Source organism: Aulonocara stuartgranti, assembly GCF_965226115.1.
Source record: "Aulonocara stuartgranti genome assembly, chromosome: 18".
NCBI lineage: Eukaryota > Metazoa > Chordata > Actinopteri > Cichliformes > Cichlidae > Aulonocara > Aulonocara stuartgranti.
Window position 1 is genome coordinate 4,756,529 of NC_138954.1, and position 27,671 is coordinate 4,784,199.

At 40.0% G+C, this 27,671-nt stretch overlaps 1 protein-coding gene and 1 long non-coding RNA gene across 5 annotated transcripts; both read left to right on the forward strand.

Moving 5' to 3' along the window:
- Positions 1-990: 990 nt before the first annotated feature.
- Positions 991-25,439, forward strand: LOC309694568 (uncharacterized protein). 4 transcript variants are annotated; one of them, XR_014272902.1, is made up of 11 exons: positions 14,990-15,858; positions 16,636-16,733; positions 20,368-20,517; positions 20,625-20,767; positions 20,890-21,026; positions 21,137-21,230; positions 21,334-21,426; positions 21,501-21,727; positions 21,821-21,992; positions 22,090-22,217; positions 22,326-25,439. XR_014272902.1 is itself a non-coding variant. In XM_082514756.1 (10 exons), the coding sequence occupies exons 1-6, from the start codon at positions 1,572-1,574 to the stop codon at positions 21,364-21,366; spliced, it is 825 nt and encodes a 274-aa protein (XP_082370882.1). In that variant the 5' UTR covers positions 991-1,571; the 3' UTR covers positions 21,367-21,426; positions 21,501-21,727; positions 21,821-21,992; positions 22,090-22,217; positions 22,326-25,439. The 4 variants fall into 4 exon arrangements, 1 of the variants encoding a protein (XP_082370882.1); XM_082514756.1 differs by lacking the exons at positions 14,990-15,858; positions 16,636-16,733 and adding an exon at positions 991-1,821 and having other exon boundaries at positions 21,316-21,426; XR_014272901.1 differs by lacking the exons at positions 14,990-15,858; positions 16,636-16,733 and adding an exon at positions 10,863-11,073.
- On the forward strand, positions 17,669-18,789 carry LOC309694616. The gene is made up of 2 exons (XR_014272939.1): positions 17,669-17,720; positions 17,801-18,789. It is a non-coding gene; the product is annotated as an uncharacterized lncRNA (long non-coding RNA).
- Positions 25,440-27,671: the final 2,232 nt, after the last annotated feature.

The following is a 27,671-nucleotide window of genomic DNA, read 5'->3' on the forward strand; positions in this document are numbered from 1 at the left end:
AAGTACAGAGGGGGGAACAGAGGTGAAAATACTTGCTTTAAAGGATTGTAATGTTTCCTTTTAAAATAAGTCTCTAAGGTCAGACAAAGGGACAGAAACTCATAGCTTTCTACCAGCCCAATGACAAAACTATAAGTTGTTTTTTAACATCTACTTTTTCATCTATTTGGCAGTCACAGTGAAAAGTATAAACATTGGCACGCTTTGTCTTGTGATTCTGCTGTTCGTAAAAAATGACCATGCGCAAAGTACCAGACTTTAAGGCTTTGACTTGATGCCAATGGCCTGAGGAGGACAGTATTACCCTTGGACATGTGTAGTCTGCCGTCTACTCAATAGAAGAACAAGAAGCGCGGAAATGGCACAACTGTCTTCAGTTTCTGGGAGAGTTTAACAATGAGAGACTGATGATGCAGAAGAAATCTCCGTGGTTAAAAACATTAAAAACAGTCGTCCAGGATGATGAGATCCGCCACTGGCTCAGACTGCTGTATATCAGCCGGAGACCCGAGATGAAGTCACGCAGCAGGTATGTAAAACTGTGATGTTCTCAATGAACTAACACAGGAACGATCTGAGCTCAGTCTGTAAGCTAACAGGCTAAAATCAGAGAGCAGCTAATCAAACAAGTGCGTCCGTTTTTTTTAAAGGTCAACTTTTAACAATAGACTTTCATGAGACACATCAAAACCAAACAGGGAGGGAAAGCTTCGGTTTTCTGCACTGTGCCACAGTTCGCTGTCTGCTTCGGTTCACGACGCCTCACTCCGGGGCTACAGACAGTTCTCTGCCGCCTGTGGTGCTCCTCACCTCCGTCTGCACCCACAGACTTCCCGAGGTGGAGGCAGGCCGGCAGGGACTTTGAGAGATGGGCTTTACTTTTAAAAATACCCCTTAATCAGGGTCTAACTCACTAAAAGATGGCCACATGTCTCTCTCCAACTTAATCTCTTTCTTTTAAGTAATTGTTTTTCATTGAAATGAAATTAATTGTTCAATAAAATGATTACATTTATAATTGAATTAAAGTTAAATGAATCAAGGTGATTTTGACTTTGCTAGTTAACAGGAAGAGAAACAAACTTACACAGGATAAAATGAAATTTGGACCCAGCAGAAAAAGTCAGATCACAGACAAACAGAAACATTCCTCTTTGGCTAAAATAAAATGCAGATTATTGCTCATCTGCAGTTTTAATCATGGTGAATAATTTATGATTCAGCCAAGTAAGATTCTTCTGTGTGGAGGTTTTTCCCCTGTCAAAAGGCATTGACCATTACCTTCATCTAAACATGGAATTTAAGTCATGTAGTTGCCGTTGTTTGTTTTTAAAGAGGTCATAATATTTTTGTGATGGTAGAAATTTATCTTCAAAGTAATAGTTATAAAGTGAATTAATAAGACTTTCCAACAAAGAGAGGGAGTCACATGGTGCTTCTGAAACATTTGTACAAACCTCTCTCACATATGTGAGCAACATGCTCACAGTGTACAGCCCTGCTGACTGAGGCTGCACCTTTACCTGTCTAATCTTTTTCTTTTTACTTTGTTCCTCAAGTCCCACATCAACATGAAGTGTAAGGAGGAGGAAGATCTGGCTGGCCAGCAGGTCTGGAAGCAGGAGAGGAACTTCAATCTGGACCAGGAGGACACAGATCCCCCACAGATCAAAGAGGAACAGGAGGAACTCTGCATCAGTCAAGAGGGAGAACAGCTTGTAGTGAAACACGAGGATGAAGGCATCGTCGTCTGGAGCGGGGAAGAGCGGCTCAGACAGCTGCATAACATCTGGAAACCTGAGAAAGATTTACAGACCAGCGGTAAAACTGTAATCGCTTTTCTGAAGTGTTAACATTAATATTAAACCTACAGTTTGTATCAGTCAGATCTATTTAATGTGTATTCGTGAAAACATGACAGGGAGTTTTAAATGGACTGGTTCTTATATAGCGCTTTTCTACTCAATCTTGAGCACTCAAAGCGCTTTACAAAACTTGTGCATTCACCCACTCACTCCCATTCGCACAAGCACATTTTTCTTAGTGCTTTCTACCAACATTCAGACACACATTCCACAGATCAAAGAGCAACTTGAGGCAACTTGGAGTTAGTATCTTGCCCAAGGATATTTGAAATGCAGACTAGGTGAAGCCGGGAATCGAAGCGATCAGTAGATGATCTGCTCTACCGCCTGAGCTACAGCCACCCCCAATAGTGAAGATTATTTTGAAAAATATCAAGATGTAGATCAGTTTCGAGATCAACTCCAAAATAGATCATCAGTCAGTCAGTAATAAGTGAGTTCTTTTTTGTTTGAAAGGTTTTTTTTACTCTTAATGTTGCTGAAAAATGTCAGAACTCAAGTTCTCATTTGCATCAGAGTGCACAAATAACTTCATTTTTACACACTTTTAATTTCACCTGCAAATGTGAGCAACATGCCCTCATTACAGACTTTAACTAAAACTTTATCTTCTCAGAAGTGTTTTTCTATAATTACATTTTTTTTATTGTTCGTTTAGAAGCAATAGTGGAGAGACCGGCTGACTGCTGCAGAAGAAATCTGCTCTGAGGTTAACAGAACGTCTGATCGTCCAGTATGAGATCAACCTTCAGCAGAGACTGCTGGATATCAGCCGGAAACCCGAGATAAAGTTACGCATAACAGGTAAAACTGCGATGGTCTCAGTGGACTAACACAAGAATACAACTCATGTAGGACCTGATCAGAGCTCAGCTTGTAGGCTAACATACTGAAATCAGGGAGCGGCTAATCACACAAGTGCGTCTCTTTTTTACGGTAAACTTTTAGCATTAAACAAACCTTGAGACCGAGAGAAAGTGCCTTTATAGAAGATTTATTTAGAAGATTAAGATAAAGGAGGCAGGGAGGGAAAGCTTCTGTTTTCTGCACTGTGCCACAGTTCGCTGTCTGCTTCGGCTCTCTGACCCTCACTCCGGGGCTACAGACAGTCCTCTGCCGCCTGTGGTGCTCCTCACGTCCGTCTGCACCCACAGGCTTCCCGAGGTGGAGGCAGGCCGGCAGGGACTTTGAGAGATGGGCTTTACTTTCAAAAATACCCCTTAATCAGGGTCTAACCCTACAAGACCATCGTGCCTCCCCCACCATCCTCACCTCATTTTAAAATGTATATTTTTCAACTGAATTATATTTGGGTTCAAGAAAATGATGAAGTTTTTAAAATAACTTTGTAATGTTCTAATAAACAGTCTTAACTCGAACTAAATCAGCTCAAATCTCACAGATGTCAGTGTTATTCACAAAGCATGGAAACATAGTTGTTAGTTTTGAATGCAGCCACAGCAGGCAAACTATGGCTGCATGCTCCAAAGAACAGGAGCACAGTAACTGAACACACTCTTAGCACACTTACATCTGATTTTGGGAACAGTTAACAGATCTGAACCTGATGACCTGAGAGGTTTAACTGGGTCAAAGGTCGAGAGCCAATTGAGAACTGTCCAGTTAAACCAACTAAATGATGAAACCTTTGATTTAAAATGTCATGATCAACAGTATCAAAGGCAGCAATGAGATCAAATAGAACTAAGACTGAAACTCTGAGTCCCTAATAATCTTCAGATCACTGATGACTTTAGTTGGGTTGATTCTGTGCAATGACTGGCTGTGAAACCTGACTGGTACTTATCTGCTATGGCACTGTGAGATTTTCAGTTTAATCTACAACAATGACAAACATTTACTTGCAGCGTGAAGCTGGCAGCAGCTACCTGAATGATTTGTACTCTGAACTTTCCTAATAAGAGTATCAGAGCTCGAGAGTAACTTACACTTTCATTTTTCACATTTGTACAGTTTAAATTTCACTCACATATGAGGACATGCTCAGAGTGGACTATATTTGCTCAGATGTGTTTTCCTGTCATCACATTATTAACCTTTTTCCTCAGTGACCCTTTGTTCCTCAAGATCTCCCCCTAACATGAAGTGTGAGGAAGAGGAGGGCCTGTATGACCAGCAGGTCTCCAACCAGGAGAGGAACTCCAGTCTGGACCAGGAGGGCCCAGATCCTCCACAGATCAAAGAGGAAGAGGAGGAACTCTGCATCAGCGATGACGTAGAAAAGATTGTACTCAAACAGGAGGATGAAGGCCTCATCTGGACTGAAGAAGAGCAGCTCAGACAGCTGGATAACATCTGGAAACCTGAAATGAACTTACACAGCAGGGGTATGTAAAACCGTAATGGTCTTACCTAAAAATTAATATGACTTTAATTCATTCAATAAAGATATTTTGGAAACACATCAGAGTTCTTCAAGGCCAGTGTTTAAATAAACTCAGCTGATTGTTAGTCGAGGTTTTCTGAGAGCTTCGCTGCTTTTTATCCCCATATTTTAATCCTACTTTTAAATTTCCCCTTCTGTCTGATGTTTGTCTTATCATTTACATAAACATCTTTCCAACAGTAATTGGTGGACAAACTGTGATTGGTGCATAGAAATTTACTAACGTGTTAGAAGTGAGTGCATGAAATCTTATTTTAACAGTTTCCAGGTCTGGGTAAATGATATGATGATATTTCGGATGATATTTTGATTAAACTCTGTTGTAGAGTTGGAAATGGACAGCTGTAGACACCACTGCCGAGTAGTCATTCTTGTTATACTTCTATATTTATCTAAGACAAGTAATTTTGAGGTGGTGAGAAGCCACATTCTTGCAGCACCTGCGGAAAAAGATTCAGCCTGATGATAAACTTGAAAACTCACATGAGAATCCACACAGGTGAGAAGCTTCATTCAGAGGATACAGTTACAAAGACACATGAGGATTCACACTAGTTAAAAGTGGGAGAACTGTCAGATGAAGCAGTCCACTGAGAAGCCAGATCAGAGCAGATCAGATGACCTCCTTCCTTAAAAAACTCTGTATTGTTTATTGTATGTAGGGGTGGGAGATATAGCCTCAAAATAATATTTCAAGAAACTTACATTTAAAAAAAATAATGTACATTTTATCAGCTCGGCAGGCAGCAGCATTTATATGTGTAAGTAAATGATGGATTTTCCATCTTTCTCTTCCAGTGAGCTGCTGTCACTGATGACAGCTTAGCTAATTCAAAGTGTGAAAATGTGGCCACCTCAAGGTGCTTGATATTGTAAGGTAAAGACCCAACAATAATACAATGAAAACAGAGAAAACCCAAACAGTCATATGACCCCCTATTAGCAAGCGTTTTGGCGACAGTGGGAAGGAAAAACTCCTTTTTAACAGGAAGAAACCTCCAGCAGAACCAGGCTCAGGGAGGGACCCCCATCTGCAACAAGGAAAGTTTTAAGTCTAATCTTAAAAGCTGAAGGCTCTGCCTCCCATTCTACCTTTAAATACTCTATGAACAACATTATAGTGCAATGTTAGTGACACGGCATACATGAAATATGAGCACATAAGTATCCTCAGGGGTGTTTTTCCTGGAAGTTTTAAGAAAAGTGTATTACAAGTGCTTACACTCTAGCTTAATATCCAAAATAACCTTGTAATGCGGAGCCTGCACAATTCTGTCATATAAGCAGAGGTGGAAAGTAACGAATTACATTTACTTGCGTTACTGTAATTGAGTAGTTTTTTTGTGTATTTGTACTTTTTAAAGTCATTTTTCAAGTCTGTAATTTTACTTTTACTTAAGTATATTTTTTAAAAAGTATTGTAGTTCGCTACGTTTTCAATCACACCCGTTACTGAGTAAATTAAAAAAACCATTGCACTTCGGAAATACTGCAGGGAATGATGGGTAGTAGAACAAATTGGCGCTAAGGTCACGTTAAAGATGGAGTCTGACATCGGTGTTATGGATCCAGTGAAAAAAGAAGCCCCGTCGAATTCTGCTGACCCTGAACTCGAAGAAACGGATGTGAACCCCTGGCCGTATTTAAGGGACCATTTCGGCTTCAAGTGCAAGAAAGGCAACAGCTTTATTATGCAGTGTAAGCTGTGTTTGCCCAGAGAGACCGAGTTAGCAGCTTTTAAAAATTCCACATCAAACCTGCGCAAGCATGTGGAGGTAAGTTAAATACAACTCGTACCGTTATGGTAGCAAAAAGGCTGTGTTCAAATTAATCACATTAAGTTAAGACATCTGTGAAGAACACAGATAACGTTGGTTGGTACTAGCAACTTGCTGTAATCGGGCACGTTGTTGTCCATGCAACTTACATTTTTTTTACTGGGTTGGTAAATTGCCAAAAGAAAATGTGTTTACCTACGTTTTTCCTGTTTGTTAATAATAAGAATTTATTTAAAAAAATAGTTAAATTAAAGACAGAAGCGGCTACTTTCTTACTTAACCCACATATGTTCACACTGCAGGCAAAAGAATAACAGAGCGCTCACTTACCTTAGATTAGTCAAAGACAGCTGACTTCTGTTACTTGTTAATTAGCACTTGCAACCTCCCGTTAACTAGCCTGTTACTGTCCAATAAAAAAAACCCACGAGGTATATTGGTATAATTTACCAGCGGTAGCTATGTAATGCATTGATGTCTTATTAGGGACATCAAAAAACTTTCTCTCAAACTTAACACTGGCCTGCCTGCCTCAGCTGCCTTCGAGCGTCTCTTTAGCTGTGCTGGACTACTGTTCACTGCAAAGTGAGCAAGGATGAACTCTACTAACTCTGAAAATCAACTGCTCCTCAAAATTAACAGGAAGTTCAGAGAGTAACACTCTAGGATGGATACAAAGGAACTTTAATCTAGAGGTACAGTAGGGCAGGGCCAAGTTTAAAAAATTCAAAAACATTTTTAAAGCAGCTGCCGTTCAGTTCAGTACTTGTTCTCTTATTTGACAGTTTAGAACACATTCTCATGTGAAAGAATGATATGGTTTTGTATTGAAAACACTGTGATACCTGACGGTTTGGTTTGGTTGATTGGTTTGGTGACCATTATCCATTTTCATGTATAGACTTGCAGTTTAACTGCCACTGCACTTTAATTTGTAAAGTTTTTCTTTTCACTAAAAAAGAACTACTTTGAGATTTATATCCCACTGTCCTTTTTTGCACTACTCAGAAGCGGCTGTCCTCCTGCTGACAGAAAAGTAACTATGTAACTTTTACTCTGAGTACATTTTAAATGAGCTACTTTTTACTTTTACTTGAGTACATTTTTAGACAGGTAATTTTACTTGTACTTGAGTAAAATTTCAGCAAAGTAATAGTACTTTTACTTGAGTAAAATATTTTAGTACTCTTTCCACCTCTGCATATAAGGAAAAGAAATTCTACCTGGTTTGTTTCATCTTGGGTCGAGCTTTTTAACCTCCTGCTTTTCCACCGTGTAGCACATCAGTAATTTCCATCCACTGACTGCTCTTGCTGTTATATGAAATGTAACTCGCGAGTGCTCCAGTGATGCATGGTTGAATCATTTGTTTACCTTTGGGTCGCACATCACTGCTGCTAGTATCTCCTGCTCACGTGCCTTCACAGCCCGGTTGTACTCAAGTGTGTTTTTGCTTAAAGTGTTGTAACAGGTTTGCTTTTTTCACTTTCAGTGGGAAAAGTTTTCTTGCATATTTTGCGAACATTCAGCTACCAAACTGTGACTGGAGCCCGACATATGGCTCTGGCTGTGAGACATGACTGGGGTTGACTCATTGGGGTGAATGCAAACACATGATGTTCCTCTAAACACACTTTTTTGTAAACATTTATACCAGTATTATTGCAGATCATATGATATGTCACAGCCCTAATTCTGTTTGTTGCATATTCCATTAAAACCTGTAATGAAGATGAAACACGTATTTACATTCATTTGATGTGATATTTGTATCGTGTTGAGCTGTGGAGGTGACAAAAAAGTTGCTGAGATGTTTTATTTTTTTGTTTAGTGGAGAGGTTTTACTCCACAGAGTCAAAGCTGGAAAGAAACACACATGAGACCAAACATTTTGTGATTTAATCTTGATTTTCATGAAGACTGAATTTCAGCATGTGCTCATCCTGTTGATTCGTATGTTGGTGTTGGTTATGTGTCTTAAAAGTGAAATAAAGATTTCTTTAAAACTTCTTGTGGCTATTTTTTTAAGGCACAATCTTTACAACATGAAACAACGTCTGTGAAGCACATTTTGTACAGTGGGCAGGGAGACTTGCCCATCACTGTGGTGGTGGGGTGGATGAGATTTGCCTGCGGTCCCTTAAGGCTCTGTATGTTGTGGGTCTGTCCTGGTTGTCCTGCTCAAACATTGTATGGAAGTTGAGGTCAGTGCCTTCAGACCGGCCAACTATGGTGGTAATCATGGTCCCCTGTTTTATGAAGGGAGTGTAGAGGGTATGTTTGCACTTCAGGCCTCCCTAGGAAGGTCTATATCTGTAGTCACTTTCACTGTTTTCTTATTGCTGTTTCAAATTGTTGTTTCTGTTTGTAGCCTTTTTATTGAAGGATTTTGGTTTATATTATTAATATGTGCATTTGTTGTTATTAATAATATTTGCTTCACTCTCCATTTGATGTGTTTTTGGTATGTTTTACTTTTAATTGTTCTATGATTATGTTTATGTGTGGTTTATAATTATATTTAAGTTCTGGGTTTTTTTATGAATAAAAGTGACTTAACTTGTCAGAGATATGAGACTTTGGGCATTTCCCCTTCTGTCTTATTCTCAGTGTCTTGTCTCCATGTTTATTTACCTCTGTGTTGCTATCTTTGTGTCTCTGTCTCTTTCTCTTCCCCTGTTCAGTGGGATTTAAGACTTCCAACAAATAATTTCAAAGGGTCACTTAAATTTTAATAAAACCATTTTACTCAACACTGCACTCGAATTTTAGCATTTTTTTTTACTCAGTCATAAAAAGATTCATCTTAAAATATGTTTTAGATACATTTTTATTACTTTTTTCTTTCTTTCTTTCTTTTCTTGTTGTTGTCCCGTTTCGTTTTTTAGCCATCAGAATTATTGTCTGAAGGCCAAAAAAGATGCCCAACTAACTTAATTTACCAAATGGACCATCACGGCCTTGCCATATTGGTCCATTTGATCAACCTTTGTTATTATTTATTTATTTTAATTTATTTTCAGTTGTTACAGATAGGACAGACATGACTGGGGGATAGGAAGGAAGGAAGGAAGGAAGAAAGAAAAGGGGAAGAGGGACAGTGAGAAAGGGCACTTAAAAAATATCTCCCAGGTCACCTGTTGAGAGAAGAAAATAAGAGAAAACAAGCAAAAAAGAGAGCAACATAATAACACAACACCATTGCAATAATCTAGCTAAGTGTAAATAACAGTAAATATTAAATACTGAATGTGATTGTGCAGCACGCAAGATTGACATCGCACAATGTGGTTTGAGGTAGCAGCCAAGAAAGGTGTAGCTTGTGTGTGTGAACACCTGTGTGGATGAGCGCTCGTCTATTCAAAAGGCTTCTCCATGTAACGATCTGCTAGAAGGTGTGGGGAGCCACAGCCTCGTCCCCCAGGGCATGAAGCAGGCATGGAGGAGATCCAGGCCCCAGACATCCAGAGGCCCCCAGAGTGCGAGCGCCCAAAGAGGACCACCGGAGGGGCAACCGTGCCACCTTCCTGGGAAGAGCTGAGGAGAACCCCAGATGAGGGGTCACCCAACAGCCACAGAGCAGAAGCCAGAGGGGGCGGCAGTGACGTACACGCGGGCTCTGCCGGCAGTCAGCTGTGCCAGAGTGAATCGAGCCCCCGCAAGGGGCCCGACCGAGCCACAGGCACCAGGCCCCACCAAGCAGCCGTACCGGGGAGTGAGCTGGTACAGACCTGAGCGTCCAGCCCTGGACACCAAGAACGCACCGATGTCTGAGGGCATCAGCCACCAGCAGGGAGTGTGGTGAGGGGAAATAAGCCTCCATACCTTGGAGGGCCTGAGATGTTCCAAGGGGGTGGAGTGTAAGACCCGAGCTGACATATAGACACAGACGAATAGGCGCACACAGACCTAAACATGCATTCCCACCCTCATGCACACATATACAAATACTCGGCGCTCATCCAACCTGGATACAGACACAAAGAGTATTTTAAACTATTCTGTAAATTCTTGGAAAGTGGTCTTTTTTGGGGGGGACCTCTGCTACTACCAGAGGTTGTCTGCACCACACCAGGGCCTGTGCTGCTAGCATAAACCAACTGAGCCTCAACCAGGGCCTGTGCTGTTTTCTGAGGCCATCTCACTGCACCGGGGCCTGTGCTGCCAGCTGGATCCATCGGCACCATCCCAGGACCTGTGCTGCTGGCTGAGGCCATCTGCACCGCACCAGGGCCTAGCTGGACCCATAGGCACCACACCAGGGCCTGTTCTGCTAGCATAAACCAACTGAGCCTCACCAGGGCCTGTACTGCCGGCTGGACCCATAGGCACCACATCAGGGCCTGTGCTGCTAGCATAAACCAACTGAGCCTCACCAGGGCCTGTACTGCCGGCTGGACCCATCTGCACCACCCCAGGGCCTGTACTGCTGGCTGGGGCCATCTGCAGCACACCAGGGCCTGTTCTGCCGTCTGGACCCATAGGCAACACCCCAGGGCCTGTGCTGCTGGCTGGGGCCATCTGCAGCACACCAGGGCCTGTTCTGCCGTCTGGACCCATAGGCAACACCCCAGGGCCTGTGCTGCCAGCTGGATCCATCGGCACCATCCCAGGACCTGTGCTGCTGGCTGAGGCCATCTGCACCGCACCAGGGCCTAGCTGGACCCATAGGCACCACACCAGGGCCTGTTCTGCTAGCATAAACCAACTGAGCCTCACCAGGGCCTGCACTGCCGGCTGGACCCATAGGCAACACCCCAGGGCCTGTGCTGCTGGCTGGGGCCGTCTGCAGCACACCAGGGCCTTTGCTGCCGGCTGAACAAACTACATCTGTGTTGCTAGTGCAAGACATCAGCACCACACCAAGGCCTGTGCTGCTCGAAAAGCTTATCTGCAATACATCGGGCGCTGTGCTGTTGATTGAAGCCTTCTACACCACATTGGTGAATGTGCTAGCAGAAGCCCTCTGCTAGCAAGCCACCAGGACCCGAACTTTTGGCTGGAGCCTTACTTGCCATCCTAGGTTTGTGCAGCCTATTTAATTCAGCATCAACAATCATTGTGTTTTGGATAATGGCTTTTTTAATAACTTTACTTTGCTTATTGGCCGTGGGGGACTTTTGGACTCTCAATTTTTCTAAGATGAGAACATTTAACAGTGACCCCATTCTGCGAGACATGGTTCCCAGATCTACATGCGTCACTGCTGCTATACATCCTGTACAATTTCCAATGTATTTGGAACAGGACATTAATCATTTTGAACTACAGAAAGATTTACCTCATCTTCAAAACCTTCTTGCTTTGTACAATTACAAAATTAGTTACGAAAAATCCTGCTTTGTGTCAACATTTCACACGTCAAAATCAATAAGTACAAAGCAGAGACTTCTGATCGTCTTACTACTGCTCTTATCTGGTAATGTGCAACCTAACCCAGGCCCTGAGCTGCAATGTAGCCAGACACCATCTGAATTTAAATCCTCACCTGGGCTGAAGATAGTTCATCTTAATGTGCGCAGTTTGTTACCCAAGATGGATATGATCAAGATCTGGGTTCAATCAACAGATGCAGATATTGTCCTCATTTCTGAAACTTGGTTGTCTAAATATATATCTGATGAACATGTTAGCATGGCTGGCTACAATATCTATCGCACCGATAGGTTTAAGAAAGGTGGTGGTGTTGCTGCTTATGTTAAGTCAAAATTTGATGCTACAATAGTTCTATCAGAATCAATTTGCAAACAATTGGAATTTTTGGCTCTGAATGTGAATGTTGCAAAGGGTCTTTGCATAACAGTTGCTTGTTGCTATCGACCCCCTTCTGCCTCCACAGAAGCTCTGCGTTCTTTAAACCTTTTGCTGTCCAGACTAAATTATGGGGAGCTTGTTCTAGCTGGTGACTTTAACTGGGATTGGCTCAAAACTGTTTCAGATGATTTTAAATCTTTCTGTGATTCTATCAGTCTTACCCAGCTGGTCAATTTACCCACTCGGCCGAATCTCAAAAGCCCCGAAAAGTCTACCTTGATTGACTTGATTTTGACAAATGTTCCTCATAAATTTTCATCTTTGGGTGTCTTTTGTAACGACTTAAGTGACCACTGTGTTGTTGCTGCTATTAGAAATACTAAAGTGGCCAAGTCACAACATGGTATTATTTTTAAAAGAACTCTTAAACATTTTAATGAGCAAGCATTTTATCATGATTTGTCAAATTATGACTGGAAGAAAATAGGATTGATCCCTGATGTAGAATTAGCGTGGGCATTCTTTAAGGATGGGTTTATGCAAATTGTGAATAAACATGCTCCATTAAGAAGATATAGGATAAAAGGTCGTGAAAACCCCTGGTTCTCCCAAGAGCTGGCAGATATCATTCATGAGCGTAATCTGGCTTGGGCCAAAGCGAGGAAAACAGGCTACCCCAGTGATTGGCTTCTTTTCAGACAACTAAGAAACAGATGTACTTCCTCTATTAAGAAAGCTAAAACAGAATATTATCTGTCTGTCACCACTGAGAACCTAAATAATCCACAGAAGTTCTGGAAAATCATTAAGTCTCTTTCAGTGAGTAAAAGCTCCCACGCTCTACCCACCTATGTTTTTAAGGATTCTGTTCCTGTTTATGATAGGAAGGAGATTATGAATTGTTTTAACAAGCACTTTATATCTTCTGGCTCTTTGTTTGACTCTCTGAACCCAGTCTCTGTAAAATCTGGCACAAACCTTCCGGTGTACACTGGTCAGCCATTTAACTTTGTTCCTTTCTCTGTGCAGGAGGTCTGTAAAGCTCTTAAACTGTTAGATCCTAGAAAATCTCCAGGGCCAGACTTACTAGATCCTTACTTCTTGAAACTGGCAGCTGATTTTGTAGCAGAGCCTCTCACAACACTTTTCAACCTCACACTGGATACGAATAAAATTCCCTCAGTATGGAAATCAGCTTTTGTTGTTCCTCTATTAAAAGGTGGGGACCCAGCAGTGTTAACTAATTACAGACCAATATCTAATCTATCTGTGCTGGCTAAAGTTCTTGAAGCTCTTGTGTGTGAGCAGTTAAAGGAGTTTTTGCACATCAATGCCATTTTATCTGAATATCAATCAGGCTTTAGGAAGAATCACAGTACTATCACAGCTGCAATTAGAGTGGTAAATGATATTACTATTGCACTTGATAAAAAACAACACTGTGCATCCCTTTTTATTGATTTGTCAAAAGCATTTGACACTGTTGATCATTGTATTTTAAAACTTAGACTCTTCCAGTCAGGACTCTCTGAGAGAGCAGTGGCATGGTTCTCAAACTACCTCAGTAACAGGACTCAGTGCATTAAATCTGACGGTCTATGTTCTGACTTTGTTACAGTGCACAACGGAGTGCCACAGGGTTCTGTATTAGGTCCCCTTCTATTTATCATTTACGTAAACAATCTTAGTCTACATGTGCCAGATGCAAACTTGCACTTCTATGCTGACGATACAGTTATTTACAGCTGTGGTTCAACTCTTGTCCAAGCCATCGACTCCTTGCAGAAAGCCTTTTCTGCTGTCCAGCACTCATTACATCAGCTTAAACTTGTTCTCAACGCAGACAAAACAAAGCTCATGTTGTTTTCTAAATCAAGGAGACGAGCCCAAACAATCCCATCAGTAACCACTCTTGAAGGTAATAAAATAGAGTTGGTTCACACCTATAAATATCTGGGAATCTTAATTGATGACTCGCTTACCTTCAAACCACATGTAGAGAATCTTGTGAAAAACCTGAAGTTAAAACTGAGATTTTATTTTCAAAATAAGTTGTGTTTCTCTTTTAATACAAAGAAGCGGCTTGTTGCTGCAACATTCTTGCCTGTGCTGGATTATGGTGATATTCTATATATGAATGCTTCTGCTCAATGTCTTCGAATGGTTGATTCTGTGTATCGTGCTTCTCTGAGGTTCATCACTAACCGTAAATTTCAGACTCACCACTGTGAGTTATACTCTCAGGTAGGATGGCCTGCTTTGGTAAGTCGGAGGAACTCTCATTTATACAGTTTTATATATAAGGCGATACTTGGGTTGCTGCCTTCTTATATATGTTCCCTGCTTGTAATGAAACATGCTGGTCGGTATTCTCTTCGTCCGCATGGTTACTTGTTGCTTTCTGTTCCATTTGCCCGAACTGAACTTGGTAAAAGAGCTTTTGTCCATTTAGCACCCTTGGCCTGGAACAAACTGCAGAAGGAATGGAAAATGACTGAATTCATTTCATTAAGTGATTTTAAATCTAAACTACGAATCCTTGAGGCCAAGTCCATAACATGCACCTGTTTCAATTAGATTGATTGTCATTTTAACTGACTTTTTATTTTATTTGAATTTTATTGAATTTTATTTTTTATTTTATTTGTATTCTTTCACTTATTGTTGCATGTGTGTTGTTGCTGCCTGTGTTTGAGTAATTTCTGTAACTGTGAGACATCTGCTGCTGCCTATCTTCAGGTCTCCCTTGAAAAAGAGGTTTTTAATCTCAATGGGATCTTCCTGGTTAAATAAAGGTTAATAAATAAATAAATAAATAAAAAATGGACACTGTACATGTACTGTACAGCACGGCCCCTCCTGAGAACCCTCAATGTCTACATGCATTTAAAACTGGGTGGTGGGCACTATGGAACGCCAGGACTGCCATAATGAATTAATTAAATACATCATTAAATAATTAATTAAATGTGGCAATAATTAATTAAAATTGGAATTAATTACTTAAATAAATAGTTATGACACATGTAATTAATTAGTTATTGACACATTTAATTAATTATTTATGTATTTCACATTTTAATTAATTATTGACACATTTAATTAATTATTGACACATTTAATTAATTATTTAATGCTATATTTATTTATTTCATTTTGGCAGTCCTGGCGTCTGGCTCTCATCTTGAAATAATTTTATCTGTCAGCCTCACCCATCAAACTCAGGGGGCGGGGTTAACGCTGCCCATGCAGCTTCTCTAACATTTGATTGGTTGCCGTGCAAAGTAAGTCAAAACAGGTCGATCCTAGATAATCGATTGCTTGTGTAGACTTGGGGCAGCCAGGTATCCCAGAATGCATTTCAAATCACAGGCAGCAATGGTGGTGGTGTAGTTTTAAAATATCCCGTTTTTCTGTCACCAACTACACTTTTAACAGTGTTTTAGCTGCGAATGTCGCGCCGTAATCTTCACATGTCTGGTCAGGTTGTCAACATAGAACATGTTTGCAAAAGTGCTCAGATGTTTTCAGAGATTTCACTAGCTCTGCTAACAGTTAGCATGCAGAGCGCACCGAGGGGGTTACGTTAACCGGTTTGTTTACATATTCCACTCTCCGTGTTCCACATGTTGCATTCGCAGATTCTCATTTTCACCGAACGATCGTCTCTTTCCGCCTGGTCTTGTGTCTCTGTGCTTCTGTAACATAAAGAACGAGCTGACATTTTTCTCACGAAACCAGCGATCAGCTCAACAGACCCTCAGTTTACCTGCATGCAGACGGAGGTCAGACAACAATTTTACATGTATGATCTTAAAACAGGACACAGCCACTATACGTGCTGCACAGTAAAAAATGGAGTGTCAATATTTCAGTGTAAACCTATTTTAACCTAGAGAGAGTATATACAACTCTGTGAGGAGTAAACCAGCTCTAACGTCAGAGTTAAAAGTCAGTGTAAAGTTCTGTAGACACGGAGTGAAGACATAACTCCACACAGTGTTGATTAGTACCAGTCCGCAGGCGTGTGCGGTCTGAGAGCTACCACAGTCAGGTAAGTTAAGTTAACATTCCCATACTGGTAACATTGTTTAGTAAGTATTTTTAAACTAAATAGCTCTTTATAGTTACACTGATGTCGAGTTAGCAGCATTTACCCATAGGTTTAATGATATTGTCGAGTAGCTACATGCTAACCATTGCTAAAAGTTCAAATGTTCGTTATATTCTCACTGAGTTAAGATTAACCTAAAACATGTTAACTATGTATTTCTTCTAAGTGCAGCTTAGATAATATTATTGTCACATGTCTAATGGGATAGTTTTAGCAACTAAATTACCGTTTATTAGTAAGCTAATAATCGCTAATTAGCTTCGAAGGAACTATCAGAAAAAGTGGGTAACATTACAATAAAGTTTACTCTACTGATTTATATTCTTTTAAGCAAATGCCAAAGGCTTACACTAATTTAGAATTAATTCAGATTCTTTTATATAAATTAATTGACAGCAATGTTAATGATATGTTAATATACAGTAATTGTTCACAGAAACAAAGCGAATTGCAGTAAGAGCGACCAATACTTGATAAGTAGACTAAAGTTATTAAACAATATTAGATGTTAGTCACACTTGGTCCATTTGCAGTAACACTGGTTGATAAAGGATCTTTATTAGCAGTTAATCTGTTACTTATTTCTTCATGCTGTAGCTGTTAAGTAATATTGACTTTTAACTGCTTCTATTTTGTATAAAAACTAAAGCTCTAAAGTACATCCACAGTTTTAAACTCTTTCCTTTATTATTTTTTTCTCTTTTGTTTTGTGAACAGAATATGTTGCTGCGTGTTTTGTTTGGTGGGGAGCAGAAGTATGTTAGGCTGTCTGACCTGGGCCCTATTTCAGAAAGCCGGTTTAGTGCAAACTCTGAGTAAGTATACCCTGAGTTAACGAAAACTCTGGGTTTTCGGTTTCACAAAGCGAGTTCACTATGACGACACACTCCGTGAAGCTAACCTGCCCCCTAGCAGGTTTACCACAACTAACCCTGACTGTCTCCGCCTCTTTGTCGGAAACCTGACAGTAGGAAGTGTCGGACATGGCGTGCCCCTACCTCGAAGAGCCAGTAGATGTTGAAGCCCAAATTCTCCGCAGAGCTCTCCGCCGGGAGAGAGTGATTAGAGCGCGTTTGGACATTTGATCATTTCCTGATGATTTTCTGTGTGAACGTTACCGTTTTTCAGCACAATCTATAATTCATTTGAATAACATCCTCAGGCTTAATATTGCTCATGTGACACATCGCGGACATCCTCTCAGTTCTGTACATATTATTTGTATTGCACTTCGTTTTTTTGCAAACGGGAGCTTTCTGTATAATATTGGTGATGCTGAGCACGTTTCCAAGGCTACCGTCTGTCGGGCAGTCAGGAATGTTACAGTTGCACTGAAACGTCTCCTGCACTCGTCTGTGGTGTTCCCCGGTCATAGACCCACAAGATTTATCAAAGAGGGATTCCACAAAATTGCAGGTATCAGGATGAACAAAACTCAATTCATGATGTGGTGATACTTGAACTACTACTTAAATTTTACATTTATTTTCAGGGTTCCCAGGCGTGATTGGCTGTATAGATGGCACTCACATTCCAATCATTGCTCCTTCAGTAAATGAAGGAGACTATGTGAACAGGAAGTCTTTCCACAGCATTAATGTACAGGTACATAGTTCCCTGTAGCATTTCAAACTAACAAATTATTTCATTATAGTAATGGATGCTAATTTGTGTTCTCTGCACTGTGAAGATCATATGTGATGCTGCCAATATTATGACAAATGTGGAAGCCAAGTGGCCAGGCTCTGTTCATGACTCACAAATTTTTCGTGAATGTACACTGAGCACAAAATTTGGACATGGTGAGTTGAAAATACTTTAAAATATATAAAGACCAATTGCTACAGGGACATTTGAACTGAAGTGTATCCTTCTGTCTTAGGAGAGTTCACTGGCTACTTGCTTGGTGATAGGGGGTATCCATGTTTACCCTATTTGCTTACCCCTTACCCTGACCCTGAACCGGGCCCACAGCAGCGATATAATCTGGCTCATTGCAGGACAAGAGCCAGAGTTGAAATGACTATCGGAATGCTTAAGGCCCGGTTCCAGTGCCTTCAAAGACTCAGGGTCACCCCAGAAAGGGCATGTGACATTATTGTGGCATGTGTGATTCTTCACAACATTGCCACAATTAGAGGAGAACACTGTCCTTCTGAACCAAACATCAGCAGTGATCCAAACCATGAACATCCTGACCCTCCCACGGACATACAAGATGGAAGAGCAGTCAGAGACACCATATGTCACAATCATTTCCTTTGACCCATCATCTCAACATGTTGAAAGAAGAATAAACAGATTTTTTGTTCAACTGGCTTTATTGGTCGCCTGTATTTCCTGTACACAAAGTATTAATAAGTATATTATTATGTATAAGTATATAACACTGAAATAATTCGTCCATCTCTGACCACTTCACCCACCCTTAACTGATGTTCTAGCAGTAAAATCTCAATCTTGGTCTTTTGGATCTGCTGCTTGAAGTGTTCCATTTCCAAGTCACATTTTTTTTATTTTCTTGATCAAATGGGTCTTGTACAGCTGCTTTACAGGGAGCTATTGAAACACAGAAAATAGCATTGACATTCATAGTACATGCCTACTTAGGTTGGTTGTAAATCAGTGCTGAACATCTTACTGAGGAAAGGTTTGTTGGAGACGTGGCTGGACCCTCTTCCTCTTCATTTCCATCATCACTCTGTTAGAGACATAGAAAGTCCATGGTTTTATTATAGTACCACATTTTATTCAATTGTTATATTTTCCATTGTAAGATGTAAACCTCATAAAGTGTCTCTGTTGCTTCCTCCTCTGTAACAGCTGTCAATGTTTCTTCATTATTTTCCTGTAGTAAAGAAATTAACAACATTGCTGTTCTACTGTAAACTCATATAATCTGTGGAGTATTAAGAGTACTCATAACTGCATGTTGGTCTGGCTCAACAGGAGGCTGCACCAGATGCAGTACACCATCACCATCAACTGATAGAATATGAGGTTTATACAGGTCACTTATAACTTACAAGGGACCAAATGGCAATTAACAAACATATACCAATCACCTTACACTTCATTGTCATTATGCTCTCAAAGACAACCAAGACTGAGGGAAGGCAAAATCAGTAGGAAAATAACTTCACTACAAAATAATCCATTATGGTAAAGAGTTTATCAAATGAATGAGTAGCACTGCAAAGGTGACTGTGAAGAAAGGATGTATGCACATCATGTATTATTTTGAATTTACCTCTTATGTAGGCACTTGTGTCTTGCGGGGTTACTGACTCAGAGGATGTCCCCGCAGAGATGCCTTCAGCCACAGGGCGCCCACTGTTTTGGCTGAGGGCCAACTGCTCAGCCTCTGTGAGTGGTGGTGGTGGAGGACCCCCACCTGTTTTTCAGGCCTCTGCTTTTTTTCTGTTGGCTATAACGGGGTCACATTTGAGCATACAGAGTAAGCAAATATGTACTTGTAATGTGCTCAGATAATTTCAATAAGTGCTTACAGAAGGAAAATTAATGTAGCCTCTAACTGCAATTGATTTACATGGGACAAACAGACCAAGCACTATGGCTCATAATACAATTACACCTTACCTGTTTGGACTATATTTTTATATTTCATTTTTACTTGCTGCCAGGAACGTTTGGGGCCTGTTGGGTTGCACCTGCGCTCACATCACGTCACAAAATAAAATGTATAAAATAAAAAATAAAATAAAATAACGTGTTAAATGGGTGGAAATCCCTAGATCAATGTTTAAAGTAACACTCACGCATTGACTCTGTCGGCTATGTTTTGCCATGCATGCTCCCTTTGTTTTGCAGCTGAGGCTGTGTTACTTTTTTTCCGCAAAATTTGCATGTTATCGGCATATGCTGCCATCAGAATTTCGGCCTCAAGCGCTGTAAAATACATTGACCGCGCCTTCTTTCCCTCCGTCTCCATGGTGACTCGCTTAATCTGTGCTCCACTAATCAGGGCTTTATGTATCCTCGTGCGCGCGCTTGACTTGGGGTTAAAGCAACTCCGCGTTGATTGAACTGATTGTTATCAGCCTTTCTGAAACCGAATATTCCGAGTTGGACAGTTCGGGGTTACTCAACCCTGAGTATCGTTTTTCACTCTGAGTTTTCTAAACCGGCTTCCTGAAATAGGGCCCTGACATTTGATGCTTTCATGAAAGAAGGTTAGAATATCAGGATAAAACAAGATAACAACATTTACCTGGTCAATAAACAAGCTTAATTATATTCTAAGTCAACTACCTAAGTTGATAATTGTTTCTACTTCAACAATGAATGAGAATTACCTATATTCTTAAGCTTCATCTCATCAATATTTTGTGAAGACATAGCCTTACTCTACCATTTGATAAGAAAATGCATGGCCTTTTTTTTTTTTAACAATTTCTGTAACATTTCTTTTCTCTTACCTTACTTCAGTGTGCCTAAAATTTAACATACCAGAAGGCAGACAGCTAGATATGAAGGTGTTTGACCAGTCTGACACAGAAGTAGACGCAGAGGTGTTTGAAGAAATAGTGAAGGGGTCACCTGTAACCTTCCGAGTCATGCTGAGCAATGAAGAACTTGGTAATCACTCACATACGTATATGTTTATATGAAATTTAAAGGTTGAGATTGAAGCATTAACAGTTAAATTTAATGCTTCTGCTTTGGTCATGTTCCTTAATGCACAGGTGTATCTCTGTCATCATCATCTTCTCCATCGGATGATACAATCATTCTAAACTTCACAATGTGTGAACCTCCTGAAGAAGCAGCAACCACTGAAGGAAGACAACCTAAAAGGCCATGCCATATAAACTATGAGGCAAAAGCTGTGGGTAGTGAACATTGTTAGTCTAATTTGCATGTTTGATGTGAAGTGTTTTTATGTAATCGTTTTCCAGTTTTTCTCAAGGTTTAAAAAATTTCTGACTTCATATTTTATGTCTATTTAAGTTGATTGAAAAAATCCTAACAACAAAGCCTGGTGGTGAACACATCATACAAGAGTATGCAAAAACCAAATCTCTGACAGATGCAACTAGAAGACAGATGATAAACATACTTGCTGCTGAGATGACAGAAGCACATGGGTAAGAATCATAAATGTAGTCTATAAAGAAACATTTTTAGTATTGTATTATTTTTAATTGTGATGTTCAATGCCAATTGAGTGACGGTCATCACTGAATTTATACATTAGGACATCTCCCCCTAAAAGTGTAAGAGTGATGTATGCGCAGGGGATTGTTGCTCTGTTTCCATATCTGGAAGACCCATATTCACAACATGGATATGTAAGTAAAGGGGACTTTGCAACATTAAACACATAGTTGCCCTCAGAAATGTTGATAACATTCTGCTTGTATTTAATTACATAAGAACATTACTATGATCCAGAGAGCGGTTCAGGATACCTTGCGTGGCGGTTGAAGACAATTCAAAGAAAAGCTGCAGAGGAAAGAAGTGTCTCACTTTCCAAATCTCCTAAAAGTAAGTTCACTTGTGATTTAAATGATTCTGATCTAATTTGTAGGCAGGAGTCAATCAAATTGTTTTTTCTTAAGTTGGCGGGCCAGGCCGTGGTCGATCCAGACCACTCACCACTGAGACAGTGTTATCAGATGAGGATGTAAAAGCAGCTATTGCTCTTTTGAGACACTCTGCTGATGAAGACACTATCCGTGAAAAGATGAAAGCTACCTTCATTTATCGGCATTCAATGGTCAGCGATGATAAGAATGCAGCAGATGTCTTCATAGTCTTCCCGCGGTTTCTGGACACACCAGGACTGGTAAGACATCTTCATTTGTTGAATCACTGAAATATTCCATGCAGCTTGCAATTTCACTCATTACACCTCTTATCTTCTATTTTTGCATTATAGATAGAACAAGATTTCAGACTCCTGTTTGATGAGGTCACTGCCAACAAATTCTTGGAGAGGTGGCCCATCGATCTCAAATCAAAGATTGTAAAGGAAAGTCATGGACTTGTACCCACCTCGGAGCTCTTGGAGTTGATGTGCAATGCTGAGTCAGCTACTGAAGTTGAGAATGGTATGACTGACTGTTTTTATTTGCCATTGTTGGTTATATAGGCAATTCTGTCTATCGAATGTATTTTTGGAGTAATTCTTTGTTTATTCGTCTGTAGGCTGGGACAGTGACATGTCTGCTATCTTGCTGCTGCTACATCTGCTACCGCCATCTGCACAAGGGTGAAAGAGACCAGGAAAGATGTCTGCATCTCAAGCTGTCGATAACCTCATCAAATTCCTAAAGGTATGTTATTTAAAATATATATTCCATCACCGCCATTGTAATGTACAGTAAGGTGATCTAATCTAATGGGATAGTCACTAAATACTGCTGTTTAATGTGTTGTTGTAGGCTGGAACCAGTGTACAGCAGCATCTAGACAACATCACCCGAAGCAGTCAGCCCTACCTTCTTGCTCAGGGACCCACAAGAAGCAGCATCCACACCTTCTTCATTGTGATTGACAAGCATGCACTTCCATGTAAAGCGACAGGTTCAGTAGGAGCCCTTGATGAACTCTTTAAGGCCCATTATGTCTTTGATACGTCATACAGTTCATCCCTGACCAACTTTTTCACTTTTCTGCAAACAACCATTTACAACATTGATGTTGGGGAAACAAAGGAAACTCCCAGAGTTGCGAGCAAGAATGGTGCGTTAGTATCCATTGAGATCAAAATAATGAAGTGCTTTCTTTGCAAAAGTGATCATGGTAGACCAAACAGCCTTGTAAAACACCTTAAGGTAATTCATGGTCTCTGTACTGGGAGGACACTATATCTCAAATGTGGCCAAGTGGGATGCTCACGTTCTTTTAGTAGTTTTTCTGGCTTTAGAAAGCACCTGAACAAATGCCACGTAAGCAGTTCATTTGATTCTGCAGAACTAGATTTTTCACCAGTTCAAAGTGTTACGGACACAAGTACTACTGCTAATGTTGATGTGGTGCCTGAACATTTAGAGCATAGGTGTCAAACTCTGGCCCGCGGGCCAGATTTGGCCCGCAGCCTGATTACATTTGGCCCGCGAAGCCATACCAAATTACTATTAGAGCTGGCCTACTGGTATTATACAGTTAATATATATATTGTTTAGTATTAAGCTTTGCTTGTTCCATATTCAGGTTTTCAGCAAAACTTGTTTGAGTCCATAAAAAAAGATTCATTCTTATATCTAGAGGAAGATTTTTTTTTTTCAATAAATATTAATGTTAGCCCGCGACTTTGTTCCAGTTTTGAATTTTGGCCCACTGTGTATTTGAGTTTGACACCCCTGATTTAGAGGCTGAGTCGGAATTATCTTCAGCAGACCTTGTAAATAGTTGTGCAGCTGTTATTTCTGATCTAAAGGCAGCAGGTGTAGGCCAAAGTGTAGTGAATTCTGTAGTGAATTCCATGGAAGAGATTGTTCAAGATATCCAACAACATGCTAAAGAAACAGTCATTAAGCATGTATTTAGTAATGAAAGAGAAACAGAAATGTGCAAGAAAGTTGAAGCATGTTTTGATGAGTTAGAGAATCCTTTCTCAGTTCTTAATTCTGAGTACAAGAGGTCAAAATATTTATCAGACAAGTGGGAAACTGTAGAACCAGTTGAATGTGTAATTGGCTCAAGATTTGACACAAGGCGAAATAAAAAGACTGGAACATATGATCAGGCAGTTGTTCAAGATAAATTCATGTATGTTCCAGTTTTATCAACATTGGAATCAATATTTAAGAGTCAGCATGTTGGAGAAATGTTGAAAAAATCAGACACTTGTGATTCAAGACGCAGAGATATTTGTGATGGATCTCTATTGAAGACACGCCCTCTTTTTTTCAACAGAAAAGCACACAGTTCAGATCCAAATGTTCTATGATGACTTTGAGGTTGCAAATCCTCTTGGTTCCAAGCGAGGTATTCACAAGTTGGGTGCAGTATATTTTACCTTAAGAAACTTCTCTCCCAAATGGAATTCTTTTTTGGCCAACATACACCTTTGTGCCTTATTTCATGCACAAGATCTGAAACGTTATGGTTTTAGTGAAATTCTTGTTCCTATTGTTCGAGACATTAAAGTGTTAGAGAGCGATGGTATTGAGATTCCACTATTCGGTGGTTATGTTCGTGGTAGTGTGGTACAGGTCACTGGTGATAATTTAGGCTTACATAGCTTGTTTGGTCTGGTGGAGTCTTTCAGTGCAAGGTACTGTTGCAGGTTTTGTTTAGCTGATAAAGATGACTTTCAAACAGAATTCTCTGAAGATTCCCCCAAAATAGTGTTGCGCACCAAAGACAACCACACTGCTCACTGTCAGGAAATGTCTAATAATCCATTGCTTCCTTATGTTTTTGGTGTAAAGAGTTCATGCTTATTGAATTCACTGACATATTTTCACACAACTGAGAACTTCTCAGTTGATGTGATGCATGATGTTTTGGAAGGAGTGGCCCAGTACAAACTGAAGTTATTGTTTTTGTATTTAAAAGAACAACATCTTACATTGGGAGAAGTGAATTTGAGAATACAAAGTTTTGATTATGGATTCATGGAGAAAAACAATAGGCCAGTAGCTGTGAATTTAGGTGGAGAGTCTAATGATCTGGGACTGAATGCTATTCAGACATGGTGCTTACTGAGGAATGTTCCCCTCATGTTTGGAGATTTGGTAACCTCTACTGACCAACATCGGGGCCTACTACTTTTATTACTACAGATAGTTAACATTGTATTTTCTCCTATGTTATCTCAAGGTATGTGTGTATATTTAAAACATTTGATTGTGGAACACCACAAACTGTTCAAGATGTTGTATCCCCAGAAAAAACTTTTACCAAAGCACCATTTTCTTATCCATTATCCTCGCTGCATCCAAAAAATAGGGCCTGTACTTCATAGTTGGTGCATGCGCTATGAAGGTAAGCACAATTTTTTCAAGAAACTGCTCAAATCATTCAAAAATATCACCAAAACGCTGGCCAAAAAAACACCAGAATTATATGGCATACATTTGGCAATCTTCAACAACCTTTAGTCGGTTAGACATTGGTCCAGGAAAAATGGTGTCTTTAGATATGGTAAAAGGAGGTTCTGGAATTGCAATAGCAATGCAACTGCCCAATAGAGTTCAAGTTATGAAAGTGAACTGGGCTAAACAGAATGGTATTGTTTACCGCCCGCATTTGGTTATTTGTGGCAAAGTAGTGTCTGAAATGCCTGTGTTTTACCAGATTGAGTCAGTTCTGATAATACATGAGAAACTGGTACTTCTCATTTTGCCATTATGTACAGTAGCCTTTCAAGAACATTTCCATGCTTATGAGTTGACCAGGACAAAGCAAGATTTAGTTGTCTTTCATGTTGACAGCCTGCATTATCCCAGGCCTTTTGACATACAATTGTCGTATGGAGTGAATGACAACTGTCATTACTTACTGTCATTTGTAAGAGTTTGTTATGCTAATAAATGCTGTTACTGTAACCTGTATGTTTGTAGTTATTTTCATAATATAGGATAGATCACAGCCATTTAGAAATATAGCATCATATGATAAATATGAAAAAATAATGAAAATGAAATATTATTACACATTAGAGTGAACTTGGACTAAGAATAACTCTATAAAGTGAAATCATATTACTCTAAACAGTGTGAATAACCCTCAGTGTTAAATATTTTTACACATTTTGTTGTTAATTTTGACACTAAACTGAGTAGAATTAACACTAAAAAGTTAACACTGGCCATAGAGTAAATTTTACCCTAATTTTGAGTGGGACCAAATGTTATCTGAAACAGAGTTAAAATCAACTCTCTAAGTGTAAAATTGACAGTTTTTTACTGTGTGGCCTCATATCAAATGTGAAGGCAGAATGAGTCTACGTTTGACGTTTGTTTATATCTAATCTTCCTTTTCAAACATTTAAACAGCAGCGAGTCTGCAGCTGAGGGAACACAAACTCAAATTGTCGGAACAGGTTTGCTCGTTTCTTGGATTCATTTGGTGATTTATTAAATGTATAACTGTTATTCTAATCTGCTGCTGGGTCTCTTACACTTTTCTTTATGCTGTATATTTTCACGTCTCTGGAATAGTTGGCAGTTAGTCAGCTGGGAAACTCTGCATATCGTGGATATGCTGACCTCGCTCCGTGGTGTACAGGGCCGTTTACCCTCATGATTAATATTCACAATAAAAATATTAGCCGAACATCATGAAGTCTGTATGTGTTTCATAGTGTCGAACAACCTTTGTACAGTTAAAGCCAGCAGTTACTACATGACAGAAACACCAACGTTATCTCTTTTATGCGTTTATACACAGGTCACGCTGATTACTGAACAAAAACCCAAAGATCAGATGTTAAACAGATTTATTTGCTCTCTCTCCTCCTTAAACATGTTTTTAATGTTAGTTATAATTCAGAATTGGCGACTGAAACACGTAGGACACATAAGAACATCAGGAAATAAAACACCGATAAATATAACCTCAGTAAAAGAAGTCAGCGGGGGTTACTACAGCTGTGTACCGGGGCCTGCGCTTTGTCGGTGGGATTGCTTGCGAGGCGAGCGGGTCTATCCCACGCTTTGCCGTGAGACTGGGCAGACGTCTCCGAAATCATCGAAGCACTTTTGCAAAGAGGCTGTATCTTGACAAACCGACCAGACACATGAAGATTAAACCACTACATTCTCGGCTAAAAAAATATTAAAACGGTATTTGGTGACACACAAACAGGGTTTTTCAAAGCTCAGTTCTGTTAGCTTCCACATGCCGGTTGTTGTGTGCTAGAAACAATGGCCACCAGGCCTAAGCAATGGTTTTGACTTGATCAGCGTTAACCCCGCCCCCTGAGTTTGATGGGTGAGGCTGACAGATAAAATTATTTCAAGATGAGAGCCAGGCGCCAGGACTGCCAAAATGAAATAAATAAATATATCATTAAATAATTAATTAAATGTGTCAATAATTAATTAATTAAATGTGTGTTGGCCCTGCGACAGACTGGCGACCTGTCCAGGGTGTACCCCGCCTCTCGCCCTATGACAGCTGGGATAGGCTCCAGCGCCCCCCGCGACCCTGAAAAGGATAAGCAGAAGCGAATGGATGGATGGATGGATGGAATAATTAATTAAAATGTGAAATACATAAATAATTAATTAAACGTGTCAATAATTAATTAATTACATGTGTCATAACTATTTATTTAATTAATTAATTCCAATTTTAATTAATTATTGCCACATTTAATTCATTATTTAATGGTGTATTTAATTAATTCATTATGGCAGTCCTGGCGCTCCATAGGCACCGGCGCCAGAGGTGAGGTTGAATACAAAGACTGTCCTCTGGACACCGTATAACATGCCCGATCCCAAGGCCCTATATGTATGTGTTATGAGAGTGTGAGTAATGTGGATGTCTAGGTTGTGGAATAAAATCAGTCTGCTGATAAAACAGTGAGCACAGTGAGAAGATCTTCACTGAGCTGATCCATCTCATCTCATAAAATTGAGGCACAGGTGACCAGGAGGGGACAGAGGGGGAACGACCTTTTATTGCTTTTTTCTACAACAATTTCTTAGTTCAGCTGCAGTATTTGATATCCTGTAATGACTAAAATGATAATTTAAACTAATTTACATAAAAAGATTGTCTTTTAAATGTTACGTTTATTTAACAACTTTAAAGGCTGAGCAGTGCTATTT